The sequence below is a fragment of the Apus apus genome, chromosome 14, assembly GCF_020740795.1.
Source record: "Apus apus isolate bApuApu2 chromosome 14, bApuApu2.pri.cur, whole genome shotgun sequence".
Lineage (NCBI taxonomy): Eukaryota > Metazoa > Chordata > Aves > Apodiformes > Apodidae > Apus > Apus apus.
Window position 1 is genome coordinate 2,561,986 of NC_067295.1, and position 13,880 is coordinate 2,575,865.

At 59.4% G+C, this 13,880-nt stretch overlaps 2 protein-coding genes across 5 annotated transcripts in view; one reads left to right on the forward strand and one right to left on the reverse strand.

Moving 5' to 3' along the window:
* Positions 1–1,161: 1,161 nt before the first annotated feature.
* Positions 1,162–6,173, forward strand: GRAP (GRB2 related adaptor protein). The gene is made up of 5 exons (XM_051632330.1): positions 1,162–1,265; positions 2,376–2,473; positions 3,669–3,791; positions 5,037–5,205; positions 5,293–6,173. Exons 1-5 carry the CDS (start codon positions 1,188–1,190, stop codon positions 5,476–5,478), a joined length of 654 nt encoding a protein of 217 aa, XP_051488290.1. The 5' UTR covers positions 1,162–1,187; the 3' UTR covers positions 5,479–6,173.
* Positions 6,174–6,419: 246 nt separating this feature from the next.
* Positions 6,420–13,880, reverse strand: part of SLC5A10 (solute carrier family 5 member 10) — a 38,946-nt gene continuing 31,485 nt past the window's right edge. For 3 of the 4 annotated variants that reach the window (XM_051632254.1, XM_051632257.1, XM_051632256.1), the window contains 6 exons: positions 9,677–9,784; positions 9,409–9,559; positions 7,590–7,758; positions 7,031–7,246; positions 6,764–6,849; positions 6,420–6,516 (listed from right to left, as the gene is read on the reverse strand). In XM_051632254.1, the coding sequence (XP_051488214.1) occupies positions 6,420–6,516; positions 6,764–6,849; positions 7,031–7,246; positions 7,590–7,758; positions 9,409–9,559; positions 9,677–9,784 (827 nt within the window). The remainder of the gene's footprint in view (positions 6,517–6,763; positions 6,850–7,030; positions 7,247–7,589; positions 7,759–9,408; positions 9,560–9,676; positions 9,785–13,880) is intronic. The other variant, XM_051632258.1, reaches the window with a different exon arrangement.

The window sequence follows — 13,880 nt, forward strand, 5'->3', positions numbered from 1 at the left end:
ACCCTACACATCCCTCTGTACTTCCCACGGGCACCAAGACCCTGAAAGTGGCCTGGGTGGGGTGTTTGTTACATGACGTTTGCTTTTTGGCTGCACTTGGGAAGCAGTGCTAAGGTTTGGAGGAGGCAAATCCCTGAGCTGGTGTCCCCAGAGAGCCCTGCAAGCTCCTTGGCTCATCCCTCCCTGGGCAGATGGCAGCAGTGTCCTGCTCCTCACTGGAAAAAGCCCAAGTCCATGGGCAGGGATTGAGCTGCAGCTGTCCCTGGTTTAATTCCTCGCAGCAAAGCAAATCCAGCATCTGGTGGATTTTCTGCGTGTTTCATGCCCTGGCCCAAACGCAACAGGAAGGCTGCCTGGTGTCTGAGACATTCCCATGGGGAATGAAGACCTGTGTGCAAGCTCTCTGGACTCAGTGTCTGACATCCCTGAGAGTCTCAAGAAGTTGTTTTAGTCTACAAAGGTGGGTTTTTTCCTACCCCCACCAAAGCCAGCTGGGAAAAAACAACCCCCATAGAGACACAACCCAGAAAGACAGAAACATGTTGAGCCCTCGCTGGTCAAGCTGGGACCCGGCACGTGGTTTCAGTCTGATTTCTGAAGAAACCAGGTATGTGCCTCCAGCCTGCTCCCTGTGCCTCTGCCATTCCCATCCACCAGGATTTCCTTTTGCGGAAACAACTCTTCCCACAGAGCCAGCTTTCAAAGGCTTCGCCACAGCTCAGCCCTTTGGAGACATCAGAGGCTCCCCCCCACCAGCATTCCCGACCCACTGTCCATGCTCTCCAGACACACTTCACCCACATCCTCAACCTCTGTGCCCAGCCCATCACCACCCAGTTTCCTTCCAAAACTCGAGAGCTGCCCAGCACTGCTGCCCAAAGCATCACCGCGGAGGTGACGTCTGGGTCCTTTTCCAGACGGAACGCCTGGCACCCCGGAGCAGGGCTCCCCTCCATCCCCGCACATCTGGGCAGCTGTGCCCGCCGCAGCCCCTGCGTGGCGCTCACCGTTTGGCCCCGGCAGCGCCGACATCAGCTCGGCTTCCTGCCGCCGGCACCGCCGCTCCCCGAGCTGCCCGGACCCCCACGGCCCCACGCCGCGGGGGGGGCAGCACCAGGCCGCCCCACACCCCCAGCACAGAGAGCCCCCAGGACTCTTCATCACCCGCCCGCTGGCAGCCAGGGCTCATGGAGTCCGTGGCTCTCTACAGCTTCCAGGCGACGGAGAAAGACGAGCTGCCCTTTCAGAAAGGGGATGTCCTGAAGGTACGGAAGGCAGGGGGGGGTCACTAGCCGTGGGGGGTCACCAGCCACGAGGGGTCACCAGCCATGGGGGGGAGGGGGGGCAGATGCTGCTGCTTCTGGGGACACAGTGGGCACACAGGGCAAAGGGCAATGCCAATGCTTTGGTGTTGCTGGCCTCTTCGGGGCTTTCCATGGGGTACGAGGAGGCATCCCTGAGGTGTTTTGGGGTGTGGAGCAGCATCCCCAAAAGTGGTGGGTACCCTTTGTCCATGACACCACTGAGGAGCCGGATGGGATGTGGCACATGGCCTCCCTTGCCATCAGTGGCTCCAGCCATACTGCCCACGACTGGACATGTTTTTCCTGCCCCACAGAGGCACTGGGGACCTGGAGGGGGGGCCTCAAACATCCCCAGGGGACTTCATCCCTGCAGTGGGGGCGAGGGCACCAGCACCCTGCCACTCTGCCTGGCCACTCACCCTTCTCTGCAGGGCTGATGCTAGGATGCCAGCAGCTCCTCCCAGACCCCCGGCACCCAGCAGCCCCCCACGGGTGCAGCAGGGTGAGGGCATGCCCTGGCTGTAACCCAGGGCCCCCAAACCCGTCCCTGCCTCCCCAGTGTGTTTTCCCCAGCACTGTGCCCTGGGGTTTCAGATCCTGTTTGTACAGCTGTGCCAGCCCCCAGGCCCTGCGTGGGAGGCTGGAAAATGGTGTCACACGGAAGCAGGTGTCAGCACCCCTGCTCACACAAGGGTGCTTCCTCCCAGGGGCCACCCAGCTGCCATCCCCCTCCCCCAGGAAGACACGAGGCCCTGGATGCCACCCCAGCTCCTCTGGGGACAGATTATTTTCCCCCCTTCCCTGGATGGGGTTTGGGGTAACACCAGGCACTCCACAGCTGCTGGCATCCATGGTGAACCAGACTGACCATGAGCTCAGGAGGACTGGGGGCAGCAGCCAGCTCTGTGCCCCAAAAGACCCCCAGACCATGTCACTTTTGTCAGAGCCCCCTTTTCCCCACGTTTCAGTGAGGCATGTGGGGTCTGGAGCAGCAGGGAGGGGGTCCCACTTGGCCACTCTTCCAGAGGGATGGTGGCCAGGCTGACTCCTCCCTGCTCCTTCCCACCTTAGATCCTCAACATGGAAGATGACCAGAACTGGTACAAGGCTGAGCTGTATGGCTGTGAGGGCTTCGTCCCCAAAAACTACATCAGGGTCAAGCCACACCCGTAAGTACCATCCCACCACATGGGGAAGGGGACCTCAAACCCCAGTCTGGTAGCACCCACCAGCACCAGGACATCCTCTCCCACCACCCATGCAGCAACCCCAACCATCCTGATGCCCAAAGGTCTGTCATGAGTGGGGGTAGCCCCAGACGTGGGGAAACTGAGTCACAGAGCAATGGGACGGCAATGGGGTCTGCCTGTCTGGTCACTCTGCCATTGCCACCACAGCCAGAGGGGACGAGCAGCAGCAGGGTGTCCACATGCCCCCAACACACAGAAATCCACCCCCTGAACCGGGCTGCCTGCTAAATAAATGATAATTGGGGAACAACAAAACGTTATGGGATTACAACTGCATTAGGCACAATCCTATTACAGTGTTATTAAAGCCCAGCATAATCCATCCAACCTGTGTTTTAGGTATCATTATCCCCTGGTAAATCATATTTAAATGCCACAGCAAAACCTGCTTGGGGCTGTGGCTGGGGAGCAGCAACGCGTGGGCTCAGGCAGCCCAGGGCAGATCCCGTTGCTGGAAAGTTAAGACAGTCAAGACAAGACCTCTTCCATAGAATACCTGGAGAGGTGGCACTGGGAGATGCTCCATCCTAACAGCCGTGGCAGTTTGAACAGGCAGCAGAGGTTCTCCATGGCCTGGAGCTCCCAAACGCCCGGGCTCAGCCTTGGCAGGGACAGGGGACAGGGACTCCGCCTTGTTTTGGCAGCTGCTAGTGGTGCAGGCAGGCAGGGTTTCCTCCCAGCACAGAGGGGTTTCTGCTCTGCAGACCCCCTCCCCACAGTGCCCAAGGCACAGGGAATCATGGGGTACAGGGGGAGTTGGGGGACAGGCAGCAAAGTGGGGGAAGAGGCAGGTGATGTGGCAAGCTGGGTGACAGGATGTGGTCACGGCTGTGGGTGATGCTGCACAAACCCTGCATGGAGGAGGCAGCACATGGGGACACGTCTGCACCCACAGCACCCTGACGGGCCCCCCTCTGTGGCAGCACTGTGGAGGGGAGAAGGGAAGGAAGAAACTGCTCCGGGGGTGTCCCAGCCCCTTGGGGATCCCAAGGGGAACCCCAGGCCCACCAGCACTGGGGTTCTCAACGCCTCCATCCCATGGGTTGGGGATGCAGCACTGGGCTGTCCCCATGTGTCAAGAAGTTCAGGTGGCTGATCCTGGTGTCCCTCACAGGTGGTACATGGGCAGGATCTCCCGGCACCTGGCAGAGGAGCAGCTCCTCCAGCGCAAGCACCTGGGAGCCTTCCTGATCCGCGACAGCGAGAGCACCCCGGGGGAGTTCTCCATCTCTGTCAAGTAAGTGATGCTGACAGACACACAGCAGGGTGGGCAGGGGTCCCCCAGGGCTTTGGGGACCAAGGACATCAGGCCACCCTTCTGCATACTCTCTGCCATGGTGCTGGGGAAAGGGTGAGCACTCTGCCCTGTCCTGGTTGTCTCCAAGTGGCTGGGGGGGCTGCAGAGCCATGGTGCCCTCACAGCCTCTCCCAGGGCTTTCATCTCCTTCCTTCCCTCTGCAACCTCACACTCCTCCTGCTTCCTGCTCCCTGCCTGGGGTGCCCCTAAGTACAGTCCTGGGGCTGGGGCCAAGCTACTAGCACAGCCTGGGGGCCATGGCCTGGAGGAACATGTTGCCCAGAGCATCCTCAGGGATGAAGGGACACAGCACCCCAGTGCCACGGGCCGATGGCTTTGGCAGCATTAGCCAGGGCTGCAGGAAGGCAGCACGCCAAGGGGCAGAGCCTGCCCTTGGGGTCTCTCACCCCATCACTGCCCCTTCCCTGCCCAGGGCTGGGGTAGCAGAGCCAGCCCCAGGCCAGCCAAGCACTTTCTCACACTTCTAATCTCTAATGAAGCATTTAAGGGGCTTCTTGCCTGTAATGAAAGGGAACCATGTTCTGCCACCAGCACGGCCTGGCCCCTGCCCCAGGGCCCTGGCAGCAGCAGGTCCCCACAGTGGCCCCACACCAGCCCCATGCAGGGCACCCCAACCTGCCACCCTCGGGTACACACCAAGGGGGTGCCAGCACCATGAAATCCCAGCCTGCCCCATCCTCATGCTGCTTGTGGGTCCCCAGGGGTGCTGGGTATTTGGAAGCCCTAGCCTTTGCAGTCACCTCCCACTATGTGCTGAGCTGAGACCTGCAGCTCTCATCAACACTCCTCAGGTGTGGCCCCTATTTGCTCCCTGGACAAATACACCTGCCTTGCATGTGGCCAGTGCTCTGCCAGCCCCAAGCCCATGAGCATCCCAGTGTTCCAGGGCTGTGGGTACAGCCTTCACCTATGTGTGAGATGAGCTGTGGCAGGTCTCAGCTGCAGGTTCGTGTCACTAGCATGCTGGGCACCCTACCCACTGCCTTGCCAGGGGTGCCAGGAGTGACACCAGTGTCACCATCACCACTGGGTGTAGTTGGACCTGTGGGCGCAGCGCTTGGCACAGCCCCCCCCAGAGAACCAGTCCAGCCCCTGGGCTTTGCTGGAAGGTCTGAGTGCTGCCAGCATCCAGGGGCTGGGATAATGTCCATCCTCCATCTGCAGTTATGGGCAGCAAGTCCAGCACTTCAAGGTGCTCAGGGAGAGGAACGGCAAATATTACCTCTGGGAGGAAAAGTTCAACTCTCTCAACGAGCTGGTGGATTTCTACAGGACAACCACTATTGCCAAAAATGAGCAGATCTTCCTCTGGGATGAGGACCAGACCCAGGAGGTACCATCAGGGGACGGGGCCATGGGGAACTTCAGTGCAGCCCAGCACCTCTCCCCCCAACAACCCTTACCCTTGACTTTCCTCCAGGTGAGAAGACCCAAATTCGTGCAAGCTCAGTTCAACTTCTCAGCCCAAGAGGGCTCCCAACTGCCCTTCCTCCGCGGGGACATCATCGAGGTCCTGGACTGTCCTGATCCCAACTGGTGGCAGGGGAAGATCTACGGGCGCATTGGTCTCTTCCCTCGCAGCTACGTCCACCCCATCCACAAGTGAGCTGCTGCCACACGCCAGCGGGGAGGACCCTGGCCCTGCTGCCCCCCACTCACCAGAGCTGCCTTGTGTGGACTGCACGTCCCTTCATCCCCGTGGATGGTGCCAGTCTCCATGCCAGGCTGCTGATGCATGAGGTCCCAGTGCCTTGTGGAGGTAGAGACCAGGCTGGGGGTGATTCCCATCCAGGGCTGCCCAGCTCTGGGACCCCAAAACATCATCCGTGGCTCTCCCTGCTCCCCTGACCCAGGAGACCCCCCAGCCCAGACATCACCTCTCACTGTGGGCTGGTGCTCCTGGGGAGGGAGCACAGAGCTTTTAAACAGGGCCATAAAAACTTTTCCAGAGCCACAACCCTACAAGGTGGCAGCAATGGAAGGATGGAGCACGTGTGCCCCAAAACTTTGCTCCTCTCCAGACCCTGTCAGTGAATTCCCAGCTCCAGAGAGGGCTGTGGGTGGTCGGGAAGCAGCTGCATAGTGCCATGGGGGGGTGCTGGGCCTTGAGGGGCCCAGGGGTATTCAGTCCTGCAGGTGCTGTTCATAGCTGCAAATTGTAGCCTTTTAAATTACTATTTTTATTCAGAGCTTTAAACGTGTTTGGGTGACACCCTGGAGCATGACCACTTTTTTTCCACCACTCTGGAAGCCACATGTGTGCCTGTTGCTTCACTGTGGTTTCACCTCCCCTGCAGCCCCCATTCCCTCACCCCAACAGCTCACCCCAGACCCCCCCTGGGGACTCACTGCCCTCACAAATGCCCCCCACACCTCACAGCCCTCCAAGATTCACTTAGGGTCCACAGAGCTAAGAAAGCCTCACTCACTCCACCAATGGATTTAACCAACCCATGTCCCAAATGTGACAAATAAAAACTGTCACCCAAATCTCCATTTCTCCCTACTTCCCAGTACCTTCTTCCCCCCCCAGGGGCTGGCAGGCTGCTAGGCAAAATAGCCATAGCAGAAAATATTGACACACATCAGGACAAGGGCGTTGATGCCACAGACACAGGCCCAGAAGGGAGGCTCCATGGTGTCCCTGAGGGCCATGGCTGGGGGTCCTTTGGCCTTTGGCAGCTGCTGGGTTCCAGGGGCATCTGAGCAGGAACCTGACACAGGAAGATAGTGAGTGTTGCAGACAGGGGGCTGCAGAGACCCCCATGGGTGGCATGGCTCTGAGGAAACTGAAGAATAGGGCATCCATGCTGCCCTGCTGCTGGTTAAAAGGGGGGGTTGGGAAGGGGCAATGGGGGTACCTCCCCTGTCAGAGAAGCCAAAGGACACACTCACCATTGAGGAGTCCCTGGGGTGTGCCATCCACAGAGGTCTGGGGGGGTTCCTGGGAGAGGGTCCACCAGGTGAGATCCTTTAGCTGGAAACCAGGGCAAGATTTGGTGAGAAATCCTTCCTAGGCCAGACCCCCACACACCATGGGGACCCCTCAGCCAAGGTCAGGGTGCACTTGGGTGACACCAATGTCTCTGGCCGAGGAGGTCCAGTGGGTGGACACAGCCATGGGGGCCAGAGTGAGGGGCTTGGGGTGCCCTGTTCACCTGGGTTGAGGGGGGTGGGGAGGTCATCAGGCTGCCCCCCACCACAATGGCACCTGTGGCAGCGCAGAGAAGAACAGCAAAGTGCAGGTAGTGAATGTCAGCGAGCAGCCAGGGACGCTGGTCAGGGACCCCACAGCGGGGTGGGGGATGCACCAGCTCCAGCCCCATCCTGGTCAGCCCCAGCACCAGCCCCAACATCAGGCCCCAGAAAGCTCCCTGCAAAGCAAAGGTGCAATGAGGAGGACAGTCACCCAATGGGGGGAATAAAAACCCTGGGGAGCTGCTGCCTCCTGCCAGCCCTGGAGAGGATCAAGCAGCCACTGGGTGTTGGGACAGGGCCCTGCATCCCAGCTGGCTGAGCCCTGGCCCAGATCTGCACCCTCTCCACAGGGGTGTCCCCTGCCAGCCATGCCACACTTGGTGGCCATGCATGGTGGCACCTGCCTCCTCCTCCTCTTCACACCAACCACCCACCAGCTCCCTGGGGAAACATCAACCAGCCTCAGCTGGCATCATCCCATGTCCCCAAGCCATCCCCAGGGCCACCCTAGGAGCATACCTGCTCGGTAGCTCGAGGCCAGAAGACAGCCAGCATGAAGACAGCAGTGACAGGAGGAGCCAGGTAGCTGGTAACAGCCTGGATGTAGACATAGAGCTGGCCACCACTGGAGCTCTGCAGGATGGGGATCCAGACCACGCTGAGGGCCACCAGCACCACTGTGACAACCCTGCGAGTGGCAGCAAAGGGGTGCAGGGTGATCCCATCCACACCTCCTTGCACCCACAGCATCACCAGGGTTGGGTCCCAGCACCAGCACAGAAGAGCTGGACAGGGGGTCAGTGGGAGGATGCTCAACACCGGGTGACAGCCCCAGAGCCACCAAGATGCTCATTATGCCAGTGCTGGCTCTATCCCGGGCAGGCAAGATCTCCCCAGACTCCTACCCAGCCTTGGGGCTGCTCAGTTGGATGCCCACATGGGGAAACATCAGGCAATGAGCACTTTTGGTATGAAAAGTCCCCACTGAAGGAAATGGATGCTCTGGCCAGATTTGGGTGATGTTCTCAGTACCCGTGTATCCTGCCAAAGCACCCAGCTGAGAGCCAAGGACATGGGCTGAAATGGAGGAGTATCCGGGGTGAACTGGGGGTGCTGGGCGGCTGTGGCCCCTCCACAGGTCGGGATCCAGGCAGGGATGGCAGGCAGAGCTGTGGGGGGCTCAGGGGGGATTTGGGGAGCATTGAGTGCCCTGGCCACCCTGCACGGACCATGCATCAAACACCAGCGGGGATTTCCAGCTGGGCCACACGGAGCTTAAACACCCAGGTCCAGGAACTGGCAGGTCCCTTCGGTCCCACGGGCAATTCCCTTCCTTCCCAGCGCTGAGCCGGACGGGGCACCGCGGGTGGGGACTGGGGAGCTGGGACCCCCGACGGCTGCTCAGAAACAACCCCTAGCCGCATGTTCCCGTGCTGGCAGGAAGGAAAACCTCAAAGTTGCAGCTTAACCAGATTTTTTTGTTTGTTTTTCCCCTCTGCAGAACGCGGATCCTGTGCCATCCCCGGCGGGGCGTGCGGCGGCAGCGCCCTGCTCCCACAAACCGCCCGGGATCGAAGGCAGCACCGACTCCTGCCCCGGGCGGGCAAAGCCCTTCGCAAACACTCATTAACCACCCTCGGGAAAGCTCCCCGGCGTTACCACTAAAGCTAGAGATACGGAGGGGCGAGGCCAGCCCTCAAACGAGCCCCCTGGTTCCCGTGGGGAATCCGTGCAGGATTGCGGTTCCCAGGGATCGCTGCCCATCCCCTTCCCACCCTCCGGAGATGGAGGATGCCAAGAAACTGCTGCTCCCGGAGCCGCCGAACCAGCCAACCCTCCTGGCAGCTCTGACCCAGATTCTCCCCCTGTTATTGTCTGTCCCTCGCCGAGGACACTCCCCGCACCGCGCCGGGCATTCCCCAGCGCTGACTGCGCCGCCCCGAGCGCGGCACCGCGGGCGCGTTCCCGGGATCCCGGCCATCCCCTCGGGAGCAGCCGGAGCGTGTGCGGGCAGCGCTTCCCAGCAAAGACCCACCCCCCCCCCCCCCCCCCCCCCGTGCACATTGGTTGTCACCCCGGTGGGGACCAGCCATCGGGGACCGGCCATCAGCTTCCCCCCCCCGGGAACGAGGGAAACACGTTGCACCGGGCACGGCCCTGCCCCTCCGAACGCCCCGTCTGCTTTTCCAGCACCTCCATACATCAAATCATCCGAGGGCTTGGTTTCCTTTCATAAGCCGGGCCGAGCCCAGGCACTTTGCGCGCTCCCGGGCACTAAAGGCAGATCACAGAGGGCCAGACCTGCCCCACCAGTCTCCCCGAAACCCACAGTCCTCACCTGCCCACCAAGAGCAGCTCCCGCTCGCCAGCCCCTGGCCTCAGCTTCCTCCAGATGTCCATGGTGAAGAGGGTGCTGCTGCTGTTGAATATGGAGGTCAGGGATGACATGAGAGCAGCCATCATCACTGCGATCATCAGACCCCGCAGCCCTGGGGAAGAGAGGGACCATCAGGGAGTGGCTGAGCTGGGGGTGAAGGGATGGGATGGGAACCCCACGGTGCAGCAGCTCCCAGCAGAGATGGAGGCACCTTCTCCCACCTACTTACCACTGGGCATCAGCTCGACCACCAGCTTAGGGTAAGCAATGTTAGAACAGCCCACTGCTGCCCCGCACACGCGGGTGCACTCCTCGGGGTCCACGCAGGCCACGGCATCTGGGGGACAAAGGCAGGTGACACATCAGGACCCCCCGTGGCTCCCTTAGAGGCCAAACCCAGCACCTGCTCTCCCCTCCACCACCCCCTCCTATCGGACTGGATATTGGTCTGAATACTGGTCCCACACTATGGTCACAGTGCCCGGACCTCGGCAGGAGACCAAAAGGAGCAGCAGGGGGGCTACCTCTGCCTCCCCCCAGCCTCGTTCCCCGCCATTTCCTCAACAGGCAGGATCCAGCCCGACAGCATCGCCCTCACCTCCCGCTGCCTCACACCCAGCCCAGCCCCACTCAGATCTCACCCCCGCCGAGCCCTCCCCACATGAAAGCCACCGACACCCACCCTGAGGGGGGGCCTCCAGAGCCGGGAGGGGCCCCGCCAGGACCCGGAGCTACGGCCGGAGGCGGCTGATCCCCGCGGGCGGGCACTGCCCATCCCGCACACGGGGCCAGGCGGGTTCACGCACCGTTGCTGCAATTACCTGGGCATGGGCAGCACCCGGCAGCTCGCCAGGACCATCCACACCCAGTTACTTCTATGTCTCAACCAGTGCCAAACCTTTTTTTTTTTTAATTTTTTTTTTTAATTGTTAGGCTCATTGAATATGGAAATGTATGGAAATTGATGGCAGGCATAAATATGGATGGGCGGCCGAGTTCTCCAGTGTGCATCCATCCACCCTCCTGCTGAGGAGCACGGGTGATCCCTGCACACGACCAGAAGCATCGTCCTGGTCCTCCTGCATGGTGACCCTCACCAAAGTGGGGTGCAGCCCCCAGGCCTCCCCAACAGCAGGGGCTGGCAAACACCAGCTGGTAACAACAGCTTGTGCTTTTCCAGAAAGGAGCCTGAGGTGCAACGGGGTGCAGCAGGGCCACGATGGGAGGGCCAGGCAGGGTGCAGGCAGCAGACCACCTGCAATGCTTAGCCCATCCCAAGGATGCTAAAAAAGCCCAACCCAGGCCAGCTTTCCCCAGGGTTCAAGTCAGCACTGAGCCTCTGGTGACTGTCCTCCAGCAGCTGTGAGTAAAGCTGCTGTCATCACCCTGTGCCTCAGTTTCCCCCTCTCTAAAACACCACGTTGTGCTCGGCTCCATGCAAATGGCGGCGGCTGGTGGGCGGAAGATGCTCCAGAGGGCAAAGCAGTGTCTGGGTGTTGCAGCCCAGCCTAAACACCCCTCTGAGGACTTGGCTCTTCCACCAAACTCCTCAGTGGGACCTGGGAACATGCAGAAAGCAGGAACCAAGCCTGGTGGGGCAGCCAGAGCACCCATCAAAGCCCAGAATCATACCCCGCTGCCTTGCGTTGGCATTAGGCCCTCTGCAAGAGATGGGAAATTAATTGGAAGCTTGTAATTAATGCTTCCATCTGCAGCCAGGAGGAGCCAGCTCCAGTGCTGGGCACTGCCTGTCCAGCTCGGTCAGCCCAGGGCTGCTGAGCAGGGACACCTGCAATGGTGGGGACCAACCTGCTCAGCCACAGTGAACTGTAATCCCAGGGGCACTACAAAGGAACTGCTGGATCTTTCTGTGTGCTGGGGGTGCCTGCAGACCTGATGCAGAATTCACCACGTGGGGCTCTGCAGCCCCAATCCCCCACTGCAACAGAGCCATAGCAGCCAGCACACCACACCACAGCTGGAACGCCATGTTTACACCGCCATGTAATAAATCACGAGTGCACACACCCCGTGAAAGAGATCGTAAATGTCCTTGCACAATAAAAGCTGAGCCAGGGACAGCTGGCGGTGGCTGGGGCGGGTAAAACCACAGCACGCTCCAGGCACGCCAGGTACATCCATGCTCCATGTACCAGCCACAATTTGGGGTATCCCCCAATCTACCAGGGCTGAGACACCCAAGGTGGGGGAACAACAGGCAGGGATGAGGTCCCAGAGCACCAGCTGAGCTGGGCTCTTGGATCCATCACCTTTGCTGTCCCAGTTGCAACTCCACCAGTGAAGGGCCCACCACTGCTCGCTCAGCAGGGCTGGGATTGCACCTAACATATCCAGTTTTGCCTCCAGCACCCTTGATCTCCACTGTACCCCTTGTCACACAGGTCACAGCATGGAGATGACATCCCACCACTGAGAAATCCCCGTGGGGTTGGTGCAGCCTTACCATAAAGTCATCAGCTCCATCCAAAACACCTCCTGAACCAATATTCGGTGGGAGCCAAATGCTTCCTTCCTCCTTGTGCCCTGATCCCAACTCAAGACTGTTGCATCTCCTGTCCCTGCTGTCCTCTCCTACACACAACAAGAGCTGGGCACAAACCAGCACACAATTTCACACCAGGGGACAGGCAGGGGAGTTGGTTTTAACAGCCTTTCCCAAACACTTGAATAAACCCTTTTACTCCCAGACAAGAGAAAAAAGCCACCAGCTCCCTTCAGGAGACTGTGACTGTAACATCAAGCCGAGTTGTACCATAGAATCACAGAATTGTTTGTGTTGGAAGCGAACTTAAAGATCACCAATTCCAACCCTCCCCCCTGCATGGGCAGGGACACCTCCAGCTTAACCTGTCACAGCCCAACTTTGAGAAAATAAAGTTTCTCCCTTTTCTGCAGATTCCCGACTCATTTTTTCTCCCTCCTTCACTGTGCCACGAAGGCCACCGTGTGTGCAGAGAGGAGCCCTTTGATGGCCCAGAGCCCGGGCAGATGCTTTGCCCCGAGAGCCTGAGGCAAACGGGGCTCTCATTTCCAGGGCTGCAGAGCCAGCTGAGCTGCTGCTGCTCCAGGGAGCAGACGCAGCCCCTGGCACTTCCCTTTTCCTTTTTGTTTTCTTTTTTTTTTTTTTGGCATCAGTGCAGGAATCTGACCCCGATTCTGAAAATGCACCTTTATCTGAGTTTACAAGTAGAAAGCTCCACGTTTCTGGCTCGTGAGGACCAACTGATGAACCCGGGGTGGGGATTTGACCCATTCTCCCAGATATCAACAGAATCTGCCACAGCAAAGTCAAGTGCTGTGAGTGTGTCCTGCTGCAAACCTCCTGGCAGAGGAGAGGGAGAGATTATCAGTTGGAAGGGACTTAAAATGATAATCTAGTCCAGCTGCCTGACCAAACATTAAAACACGGTATTAAGGGCATTGTCCAAACGCCTCTTCAACACTGCCTGGCTTGGAAGTGTCAACCACCTCTCTGGTTCCACCTCCAGCCTGTTCCAGGATCTGACCACCTGTTTGGTAAAGAAATACTACCTCATGTCCAGTCTAACCCCCTTCGTGCAGCTTTGAACCAGTCTGGCATCTCCAACCCGGGGCTGCTCCCCAGGACCCACCCGGAGGGTCCCCATGCTTGGCACAGGAAGGGTTAACCACGCTGCAGAGCTGCTTTCCGACTGCCCAGCCGGCATTCCGGGAGAGGGGGAGATTTCAGGGAAGAGCCTTTTTTTTTTTTTAAGACAAACCCCCAAACCCCTCCCCAACTGCCCCCCCACCTCCCAGTCCCAGGGGTCTCTGGGCCCGGAGGTGTGAGGACTCACCAGCAGAAAGAGTTAACGTGCGGCAGGGCGGGATGTGTGAAGGCAACGTGACTGCAGGTGGGGCCGGGCGGAGCCATGAATCACTCCTTTGCTTTTCCTCTTTTCACTTCTTGCTGGTACCTGTCCGGCCGGCGCTGCGCTGGCAGCAGCCCCAGCTCATCCGCCTGGCAGCCAGGGCGATGTGCAAGAGGCCAGCGGAGACCTTCGCTGCCCAGAAACCCACCAGGTGACCCAGCTCTTCAGGAGTGATAACAAGGGACAGCGTTTGGGCTGAGAAATCCCGCTTTTCTCTCCCCTTCATTAAGCTTTTGTTTAGTTTTGTTCTTTCATTTTCCACTTTTTAAGTTACCTGGTGTTATCGTTGACTTGAAAGAGCAGAGGATGAGAAGAGCGTGGACCTGGATGTAGAGGACCTTTCTGGTGGTGCACGTGTGCCTGGGGCTGTCTCTGCCTCTGCCGTGGGAAGCTCCAGGTTTTCCTTGCCCGGAGCAGAGCCGGGAGCAAGCAAGGAATCAGATCCTCCTCCCTGGCAGAGAAGAGCTCCGGCGTGGCAGGAACCGGCAGAGAAGGGAGCGGCGTGTTTCTCCAGCTGCACAT